The sequence below is a fragment of the Microtus oregoni genome, unplaced genomic scaffold, assembly GCF_018167655.1.
Source record: "Microtus oregoni isolate MIOR12 unplaced genomic scaffold, Mior012 000022F_ref0000154, whole genome shotgun sequence".
Taxonomy (NCBI): Eukaryota; Metazoa; Chordata; class Mammalia; order Rodentia; family Cricetidae; genus Microtus; species Microtus oregoni.
In genome coordinates this window covers 32,086,293-32,106,514 of record NW_024543081.1, presented here as the reverse complement: position 1 = coordinate 32,106,514, position 20,222 = coordinate 32,086,293, and the positions used below count along the sequence as shown (strand labels likewise).

The window sequence follows — 20,222 nt, the reverse complement described above, 5'->3', positions numbered from 1 at the left end:
GGGTGTCCCAGGGCCGCATCCTTGCGGGGATCTGGACCGTGCATGCGTTTATCCACCTCTAGGAAGGGAGACCATATCAGCAGAGCTGGGTTGGGGAAATTGTTCCATGTGTTGAAGGGCCAATGTGACTGACTGGGGAAGCAGCTCCGATTTAAAAGCCAGGGTGGGTTCTTCAAGAGTAAAGAGCCAGGCTGTAGATTGCAAGTGTGTTCACTTGTGTCCGGTGGTTGGGATTCCCTGGGGTAGGGGGGTGCTGGATGAAGAATGAAGGGTTAATACAATGCAAACCTCAGTGTCTGAGCATTCTATAAACAACAGCTGTATGCGCTTAGTGCCCGCTGTTTCCAGAGCTTTGGAGTTCCCCCAGAACTCGCTGGGGGAGTTTCTAACTGAAGGAAGAGTGGAACCAACATTCTTTAGAAAAATTAGCAATTCTCCTTTAGTTTTAAATGTAGGCTACCAGCTTAATTTTTTTTAAAGTATGTTGAATCTGATTATAATTTTTAAACAAAAATCTTACAAATTACAGCTAGGAAAATATAGACATTGATTGTGGTTTCATTCTGTAACTCAAAACCTTCTGCCTGAGACAAGAGTCTTTAAGTTGTATGACGGAAGGGAGAGGGCGGGAGGAGAGACAGTGAGGTAACAAGCTGGGTTCTGCTCTTAAATGGCGCACGCGGCTAAACTTGCCTGGAACCCACAGCAGCAGGAAAAGAGACTGGCCGGAGCGAATTTCACTTCGGTGTTGTTTTAAGAAGAGTTATCACTTTTTTAAAAAACAAAAATCGACATTTCCTGCAAGCCATCTTAGGTCAAGCTGCTTACAGGCCCTGTCTGACATACAAGCTATTCATATATATGAAAAGATGCTTGACTAGAAAGAGGAGAAAAGGGAACAAGGCCAAAAGCACACTAGCCCAGGTGTAGACAGGGGTGAGCCGGTGTGAAGGAAAACACACACTCACACTTGAGTTGAGCCTTCATTGGGGGGGTCTCAGAGGATGATCCCCCAGAGGGCAATCAGCCTCACTTCATCTGTCCTTCCTCCACTTCTCAGAGAAGGGTACAATGCCTGGAGGGACACGTCTAAACCCACAGAGATCCTAACCAAGCTCTGCAAAGACAACAAGCTGGACGGGCCGCACTTTCGTCCTGGGAAGATACAGATTGGCAATCAGGTCTTTTCCGGGAAAACGGCATTCGCAGAGGAAGACTCTGGTAACTCCCGGCCGAGATCTGCTGATGGCAGCTGTTCTTTTTCTTTTGTTTTGTCACCACTGGTAGGATTTTAGTCCCCTCTGCAGCTGAATACTATTCCATGGTGCACACATACCACACTTCTTTGGCAGTTCACCAGTTAATGTACGGTTAGGTGATTTTGTTCCTTGGCTGTTCCAAATGACATGGGGTACAGATGCCATCTCCATGTGCTGACTTCACTCTTTTGTGTATGTGCTCAGGGGTATGATTTCTGAATCAAACAATTCAAATTTTAGTCTTTGAAGGCATCTGCACACTGCCTCCTGGGGGTTGTCCTAGTTTTCCCACATTCCCATAAGCACTACGCTCTGGTTCCCTCCTCCGCCTTCTCACAGTGCTTGTGGTCAGTGACCTTGTGGTTGGTGACCTTGTGGCTGGCAAGAACACGGCTGTTTTGCTTTTTGGTTTTTTTTGTTTGTTTGTTTGTTTTTTAAAAGAAAGAAAGAAAAAAGGAGGCTGGTTCTAGTAGTGTTTGAGGCTTGGGGACACCGGGTCATCTGATTACAAAAGTAATTTTGCTCCCAGAAGGAAAAAAACGGAAGACCAAGGAGGTTAATGACAAACACTCCCAATCACAAAGTTCTGCTAACTCTGCCGCATGTGAGCATTAATTGTTAAGGACTTGCAAATGTGCAAAGCAAACAATTAACCTTCAGTGAATATTATACAGTGCAAAACACTGGGTACCAGCCACTACCCCCACATTATACAGAGCAAAACACTGGGTACCAGTCGCTACCCCACAAGTGCTGTACCCAACTGTCTTAGCATCGAAAGATGCATGTTTTTCCACGAGTATCACGGACACACCATGAAGATCCCAAAGAAGCTACCACAGATTTGGGATGAGTGGGGAAGGCATTTTTAATGGCACAACACAATTCTGGTATAAAGTTTCCACGCTTTTACTGCAGAGTCAAGCTAAGGTGGTAGAGGCTGCTTCACACCATTGGCGTCCACCAATTTTATTTCTTTTTACTTCATTATTTTGGATCCAAGAACACACCGCAGGTTCTTGCCTGTGGAGTTATTGTTGTTTAGACAGTGTTATTGGCGGCATACTGATGTAGATTTCTGCTGAAAAAAAATTCTTCTTCACAATATACTCTTGCAGTAATGTAATTATTTGGCCAAAAGTTTACATTTGATTAAACAATGATTGAATAGTTAGGATTTTCCCACTAAAAATCTGAGATTATGTTCATAAGGTCAGTTCCTGAGGGATTAAACTTTAAGACAAAGATTTTATTCATCGATTGTCTAACTCTGTCAGCTCTTACCAATGTAATTATTGCCACCAGGCAATTGTGTCTGTGGTCCCTTTCTATAAAGTCAGGTTTAATTATCTTGTATCAAATTTTTACCATAATGAGCTTTGTCAAAAGTCTTTGTTCTTTCAATAACTTTGTCTTGCTTTGTGATATTCTTTTCACCAATGTGTTTAACCTTTAAAACATGAATCGCCTCCTTTGGTGGAATGAAGTATAGGTGTTTATAGTTGGGAGATCCCAGGGAAAGTGAAGACATCCACAAACACAGTTTGTACCCCATTTTATTTAAGGCCACCCTGATTTCTAGGACTTCTCACCATGGTGTTATCAAGCATACCCTTTTTAGTGTCTGGCATCTATCTTTTCTGGCCTGGGAGGTCTCCAGGGATCTGGTTGAGTCTGTGTGTGTGTGTGTGTGTGTGTGTGTGTGCGCGTGTGTGTTTGTGTGCGCGTGTGCGCGCGCGCGCACGCACACCCCGAATCCCCACTTCAGGGTGTTATTGCTGTCTCTGTCTTCTATTCATTGACTTATCTCAGGTCTCTGTCCTCGTTCAGTCTTTCTCCTTCATACCATGCTGCCTCTAGCTCTTCGTGTTTTCCATTTTCTTTGTTCCTATCCCCTAGTAACTCCAGGATAGATTGTTACAGGAAGAACCAAGAAAGCTTCTGCAGCCCTCACTCTTTGGAGGAATGGCATCTAACAAGCCTCTTTCCTTGTCTTTGCTCTCTGCAGAGGAGATGGTGGAGTCTTATGAACACTTGGCCCTCAAGGTGTTGCACTCCTGGGAGGACATCCCTGAGGTCGGGTGTAAACTGGTTCCCGAGCACATAGAAACACGACCATTGTACCACAAGGATAAGCCGGGACTGGAGCAGGTAGCTTTCCCAGCTTTATGACGGCCAGAGCTTAAGGGAGTTTGGGTTGGTGACACATCCTCAGTAGGCAAATCGATCAAAGTCACAGTGAAAAGCAGAGAAAGGTTTATTAAATGTGCCTACATTGGGAAGGTGATAAAAGGGGTCCATTGAACTCCCAAATCTGTCTTAAGGAGCCTGGCATGATATTTAAGTTTAGTAGAATTCAAGGGGTCTGTAACTTAACTGGGAAGTGCTGCTTTTGTTTTTGTTTTGTTTTCATTTTTATAATTTGAATTATCAAAGTTCTTTGGAAGAACTTGGACATTTGAGAAACTTTGAAACTTAACTGATAAGGAAGAGTTGAAGACACAGTGTGCATGAAGTGCACAGTGCCATGTCTGCTGCAGGGTAGACGCTCCTTGGATCTTAACTAATGCATTAGTAAATTCTTAATAGAAACTATAAGTTATCCCAGGCATGGTTGTTCGTGCCTTTAATTCCAGAATTTGGAAGGTGGAAGGAGCTGTATCAGGAGATCAAGGCAAGCTTTAGGTATATAATGTGTTCACCGTCAGCCTAGGCTATAAGAGGGTCTAGCTCAAAGAAGAAAGTAAGGGAGGAAGAATGGAAACAAGGAAAGAGAGAGAGAGAGAGAGAGAGAGAGAGAGAGAGAGAGAGATGTTGTTAACAAATAGGCCACATGTATCAAAGACACCAAATCATGTCTAACATCCATTTCTTTGAAAGGATGTTTGAAAACAATGAATGGTCGATTTTCACATCTTGCCCTCTCTCAAAGCTAAAGGAAATCTTCTTTTGTTGACAAGGGCCGTCTTCAGATGTGGGTAGACATATTTCCCAAAGATACACCTCAGCTTGGACCTCCTGTTGACATTTCACCAAGGAAGCCCAAAGGGTAAGTCTGCCCATCGTGAGGGGAGGAGACCATGGCCCTGGAGTAAGAGATGATAGGGTTTGAGATGGGAGATGATAGGCTAGCTAGCAATCACACCTCGCTCTCCACCTGGCCGCTGACAGTGGTGCATGGGTAGTCGTGATGGCGGTGGGTTCTGTATTTCAAGCTTTTCATCAGGATGATGCTGGCCCATAGGAGAAGCTACCCTGCCCTAACCATATCCTGGTAAATATGTGATCTCCAGAGGAGCTACATGGTTCTGACAGACCAGCCTCCAGTGCTGATGCTAATGGACTTGGCAGACTCAAGGCTTCCAGACAAAGTGCAATGCTTTTTGGCTCTGTTTCAAGGTCGTTTACCTAACGCTGTGTTTCTTCACCCCAGATATGAGCTGAGGGTGACCATCTGGAATACTGAAGATGTCATCTTAGAAGACGAGAATATCTTCACGGGTCAAAAGTCAAGTGATATTTATGTCAAAGGGTAAGGTCCCCCACAAGTTCCATTCTTCCTTTCTCCATCTCCCCCTCTTCAATCTCTGGCCAGTCTGTGCCTCACCTCATGAGAGCTGCTACCCACGTTCCACAGAAGGACCTATCCTGTTTCAAGTTAGGTAAGGTCATCTTTCTGTGTGAGAACTTTGTCTTGTTTGTTCATTTTGCTAAGAATTATTTTATGAAAAGTAATTTTTCAGTGAGTAAATCTTATTGAACTATCTTTCAGTTGCATGTCCTTAAAAGTACACCTGTCTTTCATCTGAAACAAGCAGGGCAACTTGAGTGTTATAGAGGGAGGAGCCATGTGTTTAGCAGATTGTAAAGCTAATGCAAAGGCTAGAATTTAGGCCTTCCCATTTGCTGGCACTATTTACTGAAAATAGATCCTCACTTAGGACCCTGGGGGGAAGCATTCAATATATTGCTTATAACTGGGGCCAGCTTCTATTCAGGCTCCAGTCAGGGAGTAGGTGAGGACAGAATCAGATTTTAACTGATCACAGCCTCATGATGACAGTTCTCCGCCATTCTTGAGCAAGAAGTACCTTCTGCTCTAAATACACTTGGCAGTCAAAGCCTGGTGGTTCAAAATTGTCATTTTTTTTCAGAATGAGAATAGAGGAATAAAATATGACAAAGAAAGAGTAATTGAAGTAGCAGAATAGTATTTGAAGAACAGAATTCAAATTGTCTGAAATTGCTTTCCAGTCACATTCAGGAAAGATTAATGTGTTCTGTAGAGTGGTATTTTTATCATTGCTCACAATATGGAAGGCTTCTGGAAGAGTTCGGAAACTTCCAAGTCCTGGCCACTAAGATGTATAGAAAGGTGTTCATGTTTGTTCTCCTCTCCCTTATCTCTCATCTGCCTGGGCCTGGCTCCCTCCCCAGCACGGCACAAACACAGGCCTTCCATTGCTAATTCCAATGGTTCACCTGGATTTGTTTTTTTAATTAGTCTTTCTTTTCTTGTGCTCTAGGGAGCTCCTGGCATAGCTGCCCCTCCTCCTGCAGGCTCTCTCTCTCTCTCTCTCTCTCTCTCTCTCTCTCTCTCTCGACCATGCAGCAGTATATTCTTCCTGTTTCCTCCTACGTTGGCCTCTCACTTCTCAGGGTTTGGAAGCTCAGGGTCCTTCCATCCAGCTGTTCATAGTTCAAGGCATTGTCTCATCCCGCTGTTTTATCTCGCTGTCATTTTCTTGTGTCTTTAGCTAACTAAGTGTGTCCAAACCCAAATGGTACCACTCCTGGGTGAAGAGAAGGGTTTTCATCTTCCCTGGGGGGGGGGGGGTGTGCAGGTGATTTGGGCTCAGCATTGAGAGCACATACTGCTCTTCCAGAGGACCTGAGTTCAGTTCCCAGTACCCACATTTGGCAGCCCAGAGGAACCTGTAACTTCAGCTTCAGGGAATTCAACACCGCTGGCCTCCTTGGACACTGGCACACACATGTGCTTACCCACACACAGACACACACATACACATAATGAAAAACAATGAACATAAGTCTTTAGGAAAAAAAGAAAACAAGTTGTTTGAATTCTCAATTAGTTTGAATAAAAAACACTTGTGTTCTGAGTTAGTTAACCATGGATGAAGGACGAGGGGAACATATTACATATAGCTTGCATTATTCTTAGCATGGAGGAAAAGCAATGGATAATACTGAGAAGAAAGAATATCACAAATCATCTGAGTCCCCAAGGTTCTTAAGAGGTGTGTTATGTAATTCCCCAGCCCTGTAAACCAGAAGCCCCAACATTTGCTAAGACACGAACAGGTCAGATGACTGACCTGTGGCCACATGGGAGTGGGTGCAGACAGAATTTGGAAGCTGAATGGCTGTGGGCAGCCCGTCTACTCCCTGACATACACTCCTATCCCTGTATACAGTGACTCAAACCCCCTGCACTGTCAGGACCCAGAGCCAGGGAGGAGGGACATCGGAGTCCCAGTCACGACAGCAGGTCTAACCACCCAATTTTAGAGGCTTCAGTGTAATCTTTTTCCGAAACTCTGGAATGGAGACTGACGTCCTTACAAAAAGGACTCCCGGCACGACAGGGGCTCCAGCCGCACATCCACGTCCTATTTTCTATATTAATTGCACAGAGCGTCTGATCTATAAACTATCAAAGACACTTACGCAGCCTGCTTTGGAACGTCTTCCTTTTCATCCCAGTTTTTCTCTTTCATATCAAAATGGAAACTCCGGTCTAACCCAGCTACCTATGACGGGAGGCTGTGGCGCAGGCTGGTTACTTCACTCTTGATCCCGAGTAACACACTCCTTCTCTTTCTGCAGGTGGATCAAGGGTTTGGAGGACGACAAGCAGGAGACGGATGTGCACTACAATTCCCTGACTGGAGAAGGGAACTTCAACTGGCGTTTCCTGTTTCCCTTCCAGTATCTTCCAGCTGAAAAGCAGATGGTCATCACCAAGCGGGAGAACATCTTCTCCCTGGAGAAAATGGAGTGTAAGACTCCGGCCATGCTGGTGCTGCAGGTCTGGGACTTTGAAAGACTCTCCTCGGATGACTTCCTGGGTAAGCCCGTGGCCTTCTCAAGCACGTATTCATGCTAAGAATGTCGCCCTAGCTTTTGGAGGGCTGAGTGTGACTTTGTTATGAGCACAATAATTTTAGTGCTATTTGTGATTACCAAAAAAAAAACAAAACTATCAGCAGTCCAACCAGTCATTACTGGGGAACTGGCAAAATTATAGTCTGTGCTTATGAAAGGTGCCTAACACATTCAGGCAAGTTGGTCTCTATTTAACTAAGAAACAGTGAAACTTTTGAGTTCATTACTGATCAATTATGACCAACCAGAGAGGCCCGGGAGGTGGCTCAGCAGTCAAGGGCACATGCTGCGCTTGCAGAGGTCCCTGGGTTTGGTTCCCAGCACCCACATCAGGAGGCTCACAACCACCTGAAACGCCAGTTCCAGGGCACTGGATGCCCTGCACAGACACCTGCATGACTATGGTACACATCCATATGTTCAAGTCTGTACACAAACATGTAAAATAAAGTAATAGAATAAATCTTTAAGAAAAAGAGCCTACTACAGGTCCTCATACAGGAGAAACTCAGTAAACAACAACGCTGCCACCATAAAAACACTGAAACCATCTGTGATTTGGAAAGTTGGAGATGCACTAAGCAAAACAGAATGTGGGAAGAAAATCTTATTTCTTTAAGATGCACATTTATATGTACAGGAGGCTCAGGCAGGCTGGGGCTAGGCACTACTATATAGAGCTGTGGTCACTTTGGTGAGATTGGATAATAGAATATATATATATGTGTGTGTGTGTGTGTGCGCATATACATATATGAGATAAAATATATAATATATAAAGCTGATGTACACGCTCTAAAGTTTCACATTTTAAAAATGTTACTTTATGATAGGAAAGTCGTCAAAGTGAGACACAACTCCTTTATGATACTCTCTTACCTTGAAGCAACATTGTGGGGAACTGGGAGGCCCTCTTCTATCCTACAGGGTAGATGCAAAGGCGGAAGAACTTTGACTGTGACCTGCAAGATGCTGTATGGAGACTCTTATGGGGGAGATCAGTACTGAAGTATGACAAACCTGGTCAAGCTGGGTCCATAATCCAGGGAACTCCATGTAGAGCCCGGAAGATGCCCTGTAATCACAACCCTCCAAACTGAAGCCCAAAGCTTCATGTGACACTCTGTGTCTGCCGTCTAGCCGCTGCCATGATATTAATCTTGGTGGCCACATGTGTCCATCCCATTTATACCTGCTCATCTAGCTAGCACATCTCTCGTGCAGTGTGAGGCTGAGGGGACGGCTGGCAGTGAGCGTAGGAGTCTGTGCTGGTACACAGTGACAGGAAAGCCCTCCGTAACTGTTAGGGACATCTCTTCGCAGGCTCCCTGGAAATGAATCTCAACAGCTTCCCTCGGGCAGCCAAATCTGCAAAAGCCTGCGATCTGTCCAAGTTTGAAAACGCAAGCGAGGAGAACAAGATCTCCATATTCCAGCAAAAGCGCGTGCGCGGCTGGTGGCCTTTTGCCAAAAGCAAAGAGCTCACGGTAAATGACGGCTGTAGGAGGTGGGCTGCTGGTTGGGAGGGGGTGATCAGGGGCCCTGAGCTCTCTTGGCGAGCCATTTTGTGAGCTTCCAGTTAAGTGCTTTGAAGTGACGTTTTAGAGCCCTTGAAGCAAAGATTCTGTCAAGAAGCTAGACTTTCTAAAGCTTTATAAATGCATTAATAATCCTTTCATATCACAGCCTACTTGATTTATAAGCTGTCTCCATTGGGGTGATTTTCCCTCTTTTCACCTGAACTCATGCCCCTGGCATTAATTTTTTGAACATTTCTCAAAATGATGCATAAAACCGTGGCTAATGCACAAGTCGGGTGTAATTTCCTCATTCCTTCATCTCCAAATATGGGCCCCAGTTTAACATCAGCCCATTCTTTTGCAACTTCCAAAAGAGGGTACATTTTCTCTCTCTTCTGCATGGCCAGTTTATTGGTTCATATCAGCCCACCTATGACTGCAGTCTATGATCTTTTAAAGCTATTGAGCAGGGTGTTTCTATTTTACATTCTTTGAACCCCACCCCCTCACCCCATTGGTCCTTTGTAGGGGCAGGGCTTGTGGACGTGAGTGGTCGGGTAGGCTGGACCAAGGGACTGAGGCAGGCAGCAGGTCTCTCCCCTGCTAGCCTTTCTCTGCTCTACATTCAGTGGGTGTGAGCAAGAGAGCCCTTGGAAGCTGCTGGCCTGATGCCCTGGTATCTACTCTTTCTGAAGCATCTTCTTCTCTTGTCTATTCTTAGTTTGGTTTCCTGTGGCCTGTTGGTATTGGTGAGGAAATTGAGGTGCCAGTCACCCCGGGTCTTCTACGTCCCTGGAGAACTTACTGAGAGATAACTGTACTATAATTCTATGCTGGTTCTGGACCCAGAGATTAGGAGTTGAGACTATTGTTTGAGATGATCAATCCCAGACAGAGAGGCTAAGGAGGGAAAGGCAGAGATGGAGGAAGAAAATGAGGAAACAGGCTAACACGGAAACCAAGAGTGGAAATTCTTTAAATAGGACCACTGGAATTTTCACTGTTTCAGTTACTGTTCTGTTGCTGCGTTAAAATGGCTGAAAGAAACTTGTGGAAGGAAGAGTTTATGTTAGCTTACGGTTTCAGAGGGATAGGTGTCAGCCATGGTGGGGTAGGCATGGCAGCTAGAGCAGGAAGCAGAGAGATCACTCCTTCAACCACAAACATGAAACAGAGAGTGTGCTGGAAGTGAGGCAAGTCCATACACTCTCAGAGCCCACCCCCAGTGACATACTTCCTCCAGCAAGGCTGTACCACCTTCCTAAACAGCGCCACCTACTGGAGACCAAGTGCTCAAATGCCAGCGCCTATAAGGCAATCAATCAAATCACCACAATCCCATAGAAAGAAAATTGCTTTCCAAATTTAAATACATGCTCTTAGGTCAGGACCTTGCACATGGAACTTATGATAAACCATTGAGTCTCTGAGCCCCATTTAGGAAGTTTAATATATACAAGAATCCCCTAAGAAGCTGTTACATGGAAGGTCCTTCTACAGTGTCTGCCCGGCATCCCACACTTCTAACAGCAAGATCCAGGTCAGGTCATTCTTATATGTTCCTGCCAGTCTTAAGTCAGGAAGTGCCCGGCCTGAAAAGATGGCCATGGGGCCTGATCTTCAGATCACTTATGGACAATAGTTCTGGTGAACTGACCAAGATAACGGACTTCTTCAATCTGTGATCGAGGCTCTTTATTAAGTTAAGAGCTATTAATTACATGTGTCTCATTTCTGTTTACTGTGAGGTTTCTTTCTTTCTTCTTCTTCTTCTTCTTTTTTTTTTTTTTTTTTTTTAGTATGGGTCATCTAGCTATTCTATCAGCTATTCATTTTATCTCAGTAGTTACAAGGAATGTCCTCCTGACCGGGCTTCCCTAGGGGTATCCCTGATTGTTGAATAGGAAGCTGATACTGGTCCCAAGGAGCTTGCTGTCCCTTGGGAAGCCTCTAGCTTCCTGCTGACACAGTGGAGCATGGTCTGTCTGTATCAATGACAAGTATTGCTAACAACAGTCGGCTGTGCCTGACAGCTCATGAAGGGCTGAAAATACACACCGACAGTGTGGAGATCACGTGTTACTGTGGAAGCCTGAGTCCCCGCCTCTGCTCTCTGACCTCTGCGTCACTGCCCCTGCAGAGACCAGCGCCAAAGGGTCAAGTTTAGTCAAGGGTACCAGCTCCAACTAGTCACGGAGCTAGCCTGCTTCTTCTTTTCCCAAGCCAGCGTGCTTTAACCCCAAAGAACTCAATAAATGGAGCCTGAATATTTAAAGGATAAAGCCTACTGGCCTTTCAAAGGCATTTGCATACATTTCAAAGAGAAGAGTTAGTACTTATAATTATAGCTCTTCTAAAGTAAATGCTCTAAAAAAAAAAAAGAAAGAGAGGAGAAACCTTTTGACAGGTTTATCTCGTTTGTTTGCTGTTCACAGGACTCTATATGGTCCAGGTGGGCCTCGAACTCGTGACCCTTCAGGTCTATGGTTCTATGCCTGGTCTTTTCCCCTTGTCATTAACAGAAAGAATTAAGTCTTTTAAAATCTGTCTTTCCCCTTATGCATCCTAAAGGGAAAATGTGACGTGACTTCATTCTAAACTCAGGTAAAGGCAAAGCTGGGACACTCAGGCCACCTTCTGTCTCTTGAGTGTCGGCCTCCAGGCCTCTAAGGCTCAAGGGCTGAAGTAGATGCCCTAGGGGTGTCCTTATGGCACATTCTCAAATTCCAGCTCTTTGTGGTCCTCTCAGGCTTTGATACTATTCGTAGTGCTGGGAAGGATGACTCAACCTGTCCTCCCAGCACTCGGAAAGCTGAGGCAGGAGGACTGCTCCAAATTTGAAACTGGCATAGGCTACATACCAGCCCGAGTTACAGAGTGAGGGCTCCCCCACTGCACCCCATCTCAAAAGTGTGTATATGCAATGTCCACACAGTGTTGGGACTGTTGGGTGGTTTTGTGCCTTGACTCTGGCAGGGGTGAAGGGATTTGTTTACAATGTCCAACACCTGCCAGACTAGTTTTAAAACTGCTTATCGGTAGCCCAAACTGTATAATATAGACATTTAGGCTCACACAGCTTATAGTGTGCAGTACACCGTCCTCAGAGTCAGTACAAGCTGGCTGCAGGGATCGCTCGAGATATCATCTTATGCCAGAATTAGGGAACTTCAGGCCTATTACAAAAAAAAAAAAATCCAAGAAGAGTCTGAGACACCTAGCGAAAGCACACAGGACAGCTTGGGCAGTTGGTTCAATAACCGCCACGCTTAGCACAAAAGCCTTTTCTGAATTCTGAATCAGGATTTAATTCGGATACTCAGAAATGAGATTCCTAGGTTGAGAACATGGGTGTGTACAGTGTGCACACATATATGAATGAGCTACATGGACTTGCTGTGAGAAACAACTCAAGGAGGAAGGATTGATTCTGCCTCCCAGTTTCAGAAGTTTTCAGTCCATCACAGCAGGGAAGACAGTGGTGAAAATGTGAGCCGAAGGTTGTTCCCGTCCTGGTGGACCAGAAAGCAGAGGATGAGGCTGATGGACGGTCTGGAGCTCGCCTCCTGAAGCTTCCACATCACCAGCTAGGGAGCAAGCCCTGAAAACATGAACGCACAGGGGGACATTTCAGATTCAAGCCAGAACTCTCAGTGTATAGTTTTTCCTTAAAAGTACTTTACCAATGCGCATTCCATCATGAATATGTTTTGCACATGACTCCTTTAATACCGGTGGAGTTGCCTTTTAATAAGTAATAATAATTAATTATTGGTGGGAAAGGTGTGTCCATTTTGAACGCAGTCTCTTCTGCACTTACCTGATAGCCAATCCCGGCCTGTTGAAGTTTGAAGTTTGTAAGCAGTAGCCATGGTACAGAACATCCACACTCTCTTTGGGGACCTGTCCTCGCCGTTTTTCCCATCCACAGATGTCATGAGGTTAATGGATAATCTCTCCAAACTGTCTGTGGTTCTTCTCTTTCCTTCTAACCCTGATTTTAAATTACATCTGGAGGATATTATTAGCTTAAGAGCTCTGTTTGGTGCGCGGCTGAATACTGATGAGAGAGTAGGAAGCGAAGCCCTCTGGGTGCGGAGATAGGCAAGGAGCAGTGTTTATCAGAATGCGCCAGGCACGCCTCCTCTGTTGCCTTCCCGAGGCTGGAGTAAGCAAGGCTTTTCATAATAGCTGATTATGAATATGAATTACTTCTATGCTGAGGACAGAATTTATGTGCTCAGCCTTCTTTTTGTGATTTCCGGTTACACTCTGGACCTGCGGGACTCACCTACGTGTGCCTGAAGCTGGAGGAGGGTGGAGGCGGTACGTTCATACTACGAACATCCTTAGAATGTGAGTCTTAGAAAGGACAGGCTGCTCACTCAAGGGCACATTGTTTCAATGCAGACCGCTAGGTTATATTCCTTCAACTAGTGTCCATGCTGAGCTGTGCTGTTCTATGCCATCTTCAAGCTATCCATCTCCAGTCCATAAACTGGGATCAAATACATATACTAACGCCAGAATGGCGGCAAAGACTGCGAAATCCCTTCCTATCTTTTCAGAAAAGGTACAGTTATTAATTGATATTAAAGATAGCTCGGTGGGTAAGGATGCTTGCTGCCAAGCCCGAGCAGCTGAGTGCAATTACCAAGACTCTTAGGGACTGAAGAAGAGGACTGTCTACCGTGAGCTGTTCTCTGACTCTCTCCTCTCTCTCTCTCTCTCTCTCTCTCTCTCTCTCTCTCTCTCTCTCTCTCACACACACACACACACACACACACACACACACACACACACAATACTAATAACATTTCTGAATGCTAGAACATTTAGTGCTGCTTTGGATTGACCCAAAGGTTGATTGAGAGCCCCAAGATCTGAATTCATAATTTGAGTTCAGTCCACCTCGCATCTCTTATTCATTCATGTTTTTTATCTGCCTCTCTCTCCCTCCTGCCATGCACTTTGCTCCGAGTTCTCTGTTTTTCTCAGCAAGGAGTCACTTGGACGTACAAACAGTCATGAAATAAGTGGACGAAGGATGCACATCACAACATTGGAACAGAGATTAACAAGCATCTCCAAGCTTTCTTTGTCTGCAGCATGGACACGGAAATGCTGTCTGCTTTTCTGGGTACTTTAAATGGATCGTAGGCATATGGAGCACCAATCAGCTTACAGAGCTCTAAGCTGAGCTTATTATTATTAAGCAGTAGAGTATAAAAAGGCTGCTATGGTTCTTCTACCCTCATCCTGAGTGTTCCCTGTTGATTTCCACCCTGTTCCAAGAATTCCAGAACTCGATAATTGGCTAGCACCTCTCAAGATGACTCTCATTCAAATTAGAGCAACTGGATGGAGTTCTTAAAACATAACACTGCTCAACAGAGTTTAGGCCGCCTATGAAAGAGGCCTGGAAGAAAGCACTGCTTATGTAATGAGATTACTCACTTTGCCATGAATTTTAAGCTGCTTTCTTAGCTTTCTTCCAATCACCTAGTCTTAAGGAGCTCCCCAGAGCCCTAACTCTGCCGTTAGCACATTCTAGATGTTACAGTCAGCTCACTCTAGAGTGGCTGGCAGACGGGGAAATCAAGACTGAAGGAGGCAAGCACCATTAGGTGGTGATCACGAAGAGATTATGGAATTATCCGAGGAGAACATTTTAAACCTTCTAATCCAGTATCTAATAAATGAATGGATAAGTTGCCAGACAGTTCCTTACCATGGAAATATCAGGAGTCTTTCTGTCTTACAAACCAGGATTCAAATTCTAGTTGGATGGCTTATTGTATGTACATCCTTGGAAACCTTGTTTGATCTCTGGCTTTGGTTCTCCAGCTACAGAAAGAATAGCTACCTTGCTTCGTTTCGAGACAGACCCAGAGATAATAGAATACATGAGCCAGAGACAAGATGTACAACCGCAATTTGAGCTATTCAGTATATTAGTATATGCTGACAATTGTATAGAAGAGTGACTAACATATAGAAGCTATATATTATTTATTTCCTATAGTCTTAAAATGTTTCCGAGTACTTTGCAGGTAGGTCATTGGTTGCCATAATTTCTCAATGGGAATGAGAGACTACACATATTCATGTAGTTAAGAGACATTTCTAAATCACAGGACATGGTGGAGTGGCATAAGAAACCAGCCAAATAGTCATATAATCTCTAGTCCACGTGTGACCCCAAGAGAGAAGCTGTGACAGAGACTGCATTTGTTAAAAATGCTTCTATGATGCCTGAGTCCCCTGCCAGCTCCACTGCCCCCTCCCTGTCACATCACCTCGGACCTCAGTGCTCACAATCTAAGGAGGCAGGAGGAGAGAACAGTCTCTTCCACTAAGAGCAGGAGTTCCAGCAAACCAGAGTCCCCAGAGCCTGGACCGGCACTGGCTTACAGAGGACCTGTCATGTAGTGAATGCAGAGTTGAACAAGAAAGAATGACTTGATTTCTGCACCGCAGTTTTCCAGTCCAGGATTTACATCACCGTCAATAACTTTACCATGGTGTTTGAGAGAATCACCTGGCATCACAACTTCCAAATCAGAGGGGCTGTTTGCCGTAGAGGAGGGGATGGTTCTAAAATAGAAGGTTAGTTCTGATACCATTAGCACATGTACACACGCACACACAAACACACATACACACACACACACGCACACACACAATAAATGATGGGTGACAGAGAAGCTGTTCTGAAAATTCAGGGTCACAGCCGCCAATATTCTCTTGAGAACTGATGGAAAAGGAAGTAGTTGGCACAAGAGGCTTGCCACTTGAGTCATTAGCTACCTTTCTGATGACCACGCAGTTTCTAGCATTAATCTTACTAATTCCCATGTTAATGGTACCAGAGTGGTCCACGCGGGATATCTGTGTCTATGTATCTGTCTATACACGTGGGACCCTTCCTATACACAAAACTCAGGGGCAGTGTCGTTACGGGCCTCTGTGGTGGTGATGGTGTGCACGGCTAATGCAGGTGCATGTGCCCAGGTATGCATGCATAGAGAGCAGACGTTGACATTGGAGTGTCTTCATAGTCACTTTCTACCTTAGACAAGGTCTTTTCACTCGGCCTGAAACTTGCAGTTTCATCTAGACTTGCTGTCCTGTGGGATTCTGGGGTCTGCTTGTTTCTGGGTCCTCACTACTGGAGTTATGTATGCTGCCAGCTCAGGCTTCTATGTGGGTGATCAGCATCCGAATTCAAGTCTTCATGCTTTCCCTACTGAGCCGTCTCTCCAGCCCCACCTGGGGATTTTATGATTTCCCCCACAAGACGGTTTCTCCCAGGACCAAAACCCACAGATACTTCTCAAAAGACTTGCTGGTAATCCTGGATATGATGGCACATTGGGAGAGTTGGTTCTGCCACAACAGGTCTGTGTGATTAGACACTGGTGTTTCTGTCTGGTGCAGGGCAAGGTTGAAGCTGAGTTCCACTTGGTCACAGCAGAAGAAGCCGAGAAAAACCCTGTTGGAAAAGCCCGGAAGGAGCCCGAGCCCCTGGCCAAGCCCAAGTGAGTATGATTGGGCTGTAGTGGGAAACCTGGGGCAAGGGCAGGACCTCTGCAGCCCCTTGGGGTTTCTAATGCCCTGGCATCTCCTGTAACCACACTGAGAACTCAGGAGTCAGGTTAGTGCCATCTAACCTGTGGAGTTTATGGTTTCTCTAATTGAAAAACGCCCTAAAGATCCCAGACTGTTTGCAGAGGGGCAGTAATAGGCACCTGTAATGTGCCTCGCCAGCCTTCCTTTCCATCAATTACGTGCATGGGAATTGCTTAGGGATTCTCTAACGAAATTTACAGGATTGACTTAACCCTCTTACACTTGATCAGAAACTTTTGCTTCATTGTTATAGCTGTTCCAGTTAGGGTTTTTGAGAATAGCACAATATTCCAAATTAACTTGTGCCCATCCATCATCAACTTGGTCACCACAACACAAGCAGATAATCTACTTAATTTTGCCATTTTTCTTTCTTTTTTAATGATGAAAACATTTTCTTTCTGACACATCATTATTTGAAAAACTAAATGCCCAGAATCAGAATTTTTAGAAAAATAATGATACTTGATTACACTTGATTCTTGGTTGTGTACCCATTAAAAACTGAATGTCCAGGAAATAAATGTATAAAATGACTTTTGGAATTATGCTTGCCCTGTCTCTTCCCTAGACCCAGGGTGCAGGATCCCCTCTGCACCCATATTCCACCTCTCATATCATTAGAAACATAATAGGTGTTTAGTTACTCACTACCTCCAACTTGTTTATTGAAGCATCCATTTCAACCTACGTTGCTCACAGAGACCATGGCAGCACACACAGGGTCTGTACAAGCTTGAGCAAAACTGGGGTTGCAATGCTGAGAGGGGGAAGTGGACACAGGCTCCCATCCCTAACCAAGAAGCCATCTACAAGTGATACCTGCTTGCAAAAGAGCAAGTAGTTTTCTCCAGTGGAGCCTCACTGGGTATATAAACCACACTTCAGGGCAGGCCCATGAATGTCAGAAGATGTCCAACATGAAACCAACTCAATGGTATTTTTGTAGAATTTTTGGTCACGTATTGCTTTGTTTGAACTTTTTTTGTCTTACTGGTCTTTTGCTTGTAATATTACAGTTTCCAATTTTGTGTTTTTATGGATTTTGTATCTGTCTGTCTGTCTGGCTTTCTGTGCATGCCTTTCTTCTTCCTTCCTTCCTTCCTTTCTTTCTTTCTTTCTCTCTTTGTTTTATTCTGGCTCAACTTTTTTGTTTATTTTCTAAATAAAGAAAGAAAGGGCATGGGTGGGGAGGCAGGGAGGATCTGGGAGAGGCTGGGGAGGAGAACTATCATCATCCTATTGGTCTGAGAAACTTTTTTCAATTAAAAAATAAATTAAAAAGTATCCCAGTTTACCATGTTGAGTTGGCATTGTACAGAAATTAACAGCCATATTGGTCTAGAACTTAATTTTTTTCCCATTTGTATAGGGGTAATGCACTGTATTAAATATGTAAGGTCTTATCTACGTGGGTTTGATTATAAAAACTAATAAAGTATTCTCTAAATAATAAAAAATTAAAAATAAATAAATAAAAATGAAAAAATACTTTGGAGGGTACAAAAGAAAAATAAGGCATAAGCTCTATCTTCCAGAAGTTTTCCATTTATTTAGGAGACTCATAAAATAGTTATGAGAATATAGAAGACAAATATACTATGCTCAGAAAGAGGGCCAATCAAGGTGAGGCAGGAACTCAGAGTGAGGGGGGTTCCTGATGGACTGAGGTGGTTAGGGTAGATTTCATGCAGAAGGTGGACTTGAGCTAGTCGTAGAGGGACAGATGGGGGATGAAGGGTGTGGCCTTTGGGCTGGGTTCTAATGAGGTTCTGGTTTTATTCAGAGTAACCTTTAACCCCAGGAAGGAGTCATTGTGGACCACTTGGTAAACTGTAGAATGGCCTGTCGTCCCTATTCTTAGACTTCTCCCATGGGTCCTCAGAAAGACAGTATAAGAAGTATTCCTTGGGAGTTTGGGACTCCTGGGTTTTGAACATGACCCCTTCCCTGTTTTCTTCCCTAGCCGCCCAGACACCTCCTTCTCGTGGCTCGTGAGCCCCTTCAAGTGCCTGTACCACCTCATCTGGCGGAACTACAAGAAGTACATCATCATCGCCTTCATTCTGCTCATCCTCATCGTCTTCCTGGTCCTCTTCATCTACACCCTGCCGGGAGCCATCAGCCGGAGGATCGTCGTGGGAGGCTCGTAGGGGCAACGCAGAGCACAGACCTCTTTTCACAAATGTTCTCCAGATCATGTGCTATGACAAATGCTAAGGGGACAGACTGAAAGGACCCAGGAACCATCCTGTGTCTCAGGACAAACCAGGTTTTCTCTGGGAAGACTGGACTCGGCAGTCTCTCTCTGCCCCAGTCCCTGCTATCATCCTTCAAACCCCCAAGTCCCAAATCTTGTTATGGCTCATGAGTAACCTGGAACAATCAATGACTCTTTCATCCAGGCCAATCAACAATGACCTCACAATGACCTCAGTGAAACTTTTCTTCATGTATTAGATTCTATTAAGAAAGGTTAAACTCTGAGTCTAAGATTTTATTAAGAACATCATATTTCAAATAAAATGTCTTCATAAATAGATTGAAAGTATTTAGCAAATTACTAGCTGTTTAACATGTCCCAAATATCACTTGGCTTCACCTTCACAGTTACAGAACACGTTCACTTCAGGCTGCCAAATTGGTTTCACAAAAATGTATATCGATCATCTAAAACACTTCATTGTTGAAATTCACCCCTAGAGACAAGATGCAGCCGGGTTACCTTCAAAGTCAACCAAACGTGTGCAGTAGCAGGTGTGAGCTATGAGAAGTTCACTTTAATTCGCTCTATGGCACTTTCCAAACAGAGTGCTTGTAATTTGTCATAAGATATATGGGCTATCATGGTGTGTATATGGGGGGTCAGGGCAGGCTCGCTGCCACCCAGTGGGGATCCTCATTTGCTAACTATACAGCCTCCCACCAAGTGTTGAGTCCCCACCGGTCATATGACTACAATCTGTATGACCAACGCTGCCTCTGCTCATCCCGGTCAGCAGGACAGCTGGGTCCTAACGTGAGTCCCAAGTACAGAATGTTAGATCCGGTCTGAGAAATAATAGCTTACTCTCTTGACAAGTGGCATCAGTGTGTCTCGAAAAGAAACTTCTGGTCTCCAAAGCACAGTCCCTGCAGTCCATGCTATCTAGAGTGGGAGTTGAAATGAGAGCCTCTTCTCTCAGACACAGTGAGAAAATAAAAGAACTGGGATGTTTGGTCTTGATCTCTTGCCCCCATAAATTTTTCTTCCTTTAGGGTAGCAATGGGGAAATTAAGTTTAAGTTGGGGTTCCCCTGACTATGGATTTATTTTATCTTATCTTATCTTTTCTTTCTTTCTTCCTTCCTTCCTTCCTTTCTTCCTTCCTTCCTTCCTTCTTTGAGATTGATCCTGGTATAGTCTGTTTGGATCTCAAACTTCCTATGCAGACAAGAATAACTCTGACTCCTGATCTCCCTGTTTCCATTTCCCAAGTGTGAGGATTGCAGGCACGCCTCTCCATGCTTACCTTTTTATGTCTATTTTAACACCATGGCATAGCTAGCTATAACTTTTCTAAGGGCAAGGGAGCTTACACCTACAAAGAAAATCATTCTAGAATGTCCCTGATCTATCAAGAAACAGAAAGTATGCTTTGGGACATTAAAGAATACCAACTTGTAGTGCTGGTGTTCAAACC

At 44.5% G+C, this 20,222-nt stretch overlaps 1 protein-coding gene across 1 annotated transcript in view; it reads left to right on the top strand.

The window, feature by feature from the left end:
* The window catches only part of Fer1l6 (fer-1 like family member 6), a 148,753-nt gene extending 128,987 nt beyond the window's left edge, over positions 1 to 19,766 (top strand). The window contains exons 36-43 of the mRNA XM_041672085.1: positions 1,061 to 1,221; positions 3,268 to 3,410; positions 4,220 to 4,308; positions 4,693 to 4,791; positions 7,110 to 7,351; positions 8,712 to 8,875; positions 16,349 to 16,449; positions 18,507 to 19,766. Coding sequence (XP_041528019.1) covers positions 1,061 to 1,221; positions 3,268 to 3,410; positions 4,220 to 4,308; positions 4,693 to 4,791; positions 7,110 to 7,351; positions 8,712 to 8,875; positions 16,349 to 16,449; positions 18,507 to 18,693 — 1,186 coding nt within the window. The 3' untranslated portion in view covers positions 18,694 to 19,766. The remainder of the gene's footprint in view (positions 1 to 1,060; positions 1,222 to 3,267; positions 3,411 to 4,219; positions 4,309 to 4,692; positions 4,792 to 7,109; positions 7,352 to 8,711; positions 8,876 to 16,348; positions 16,450 to 18,506) is intronic.
* Positions 19,767 to 20,222: the final 456 nt, after the last annotated feature.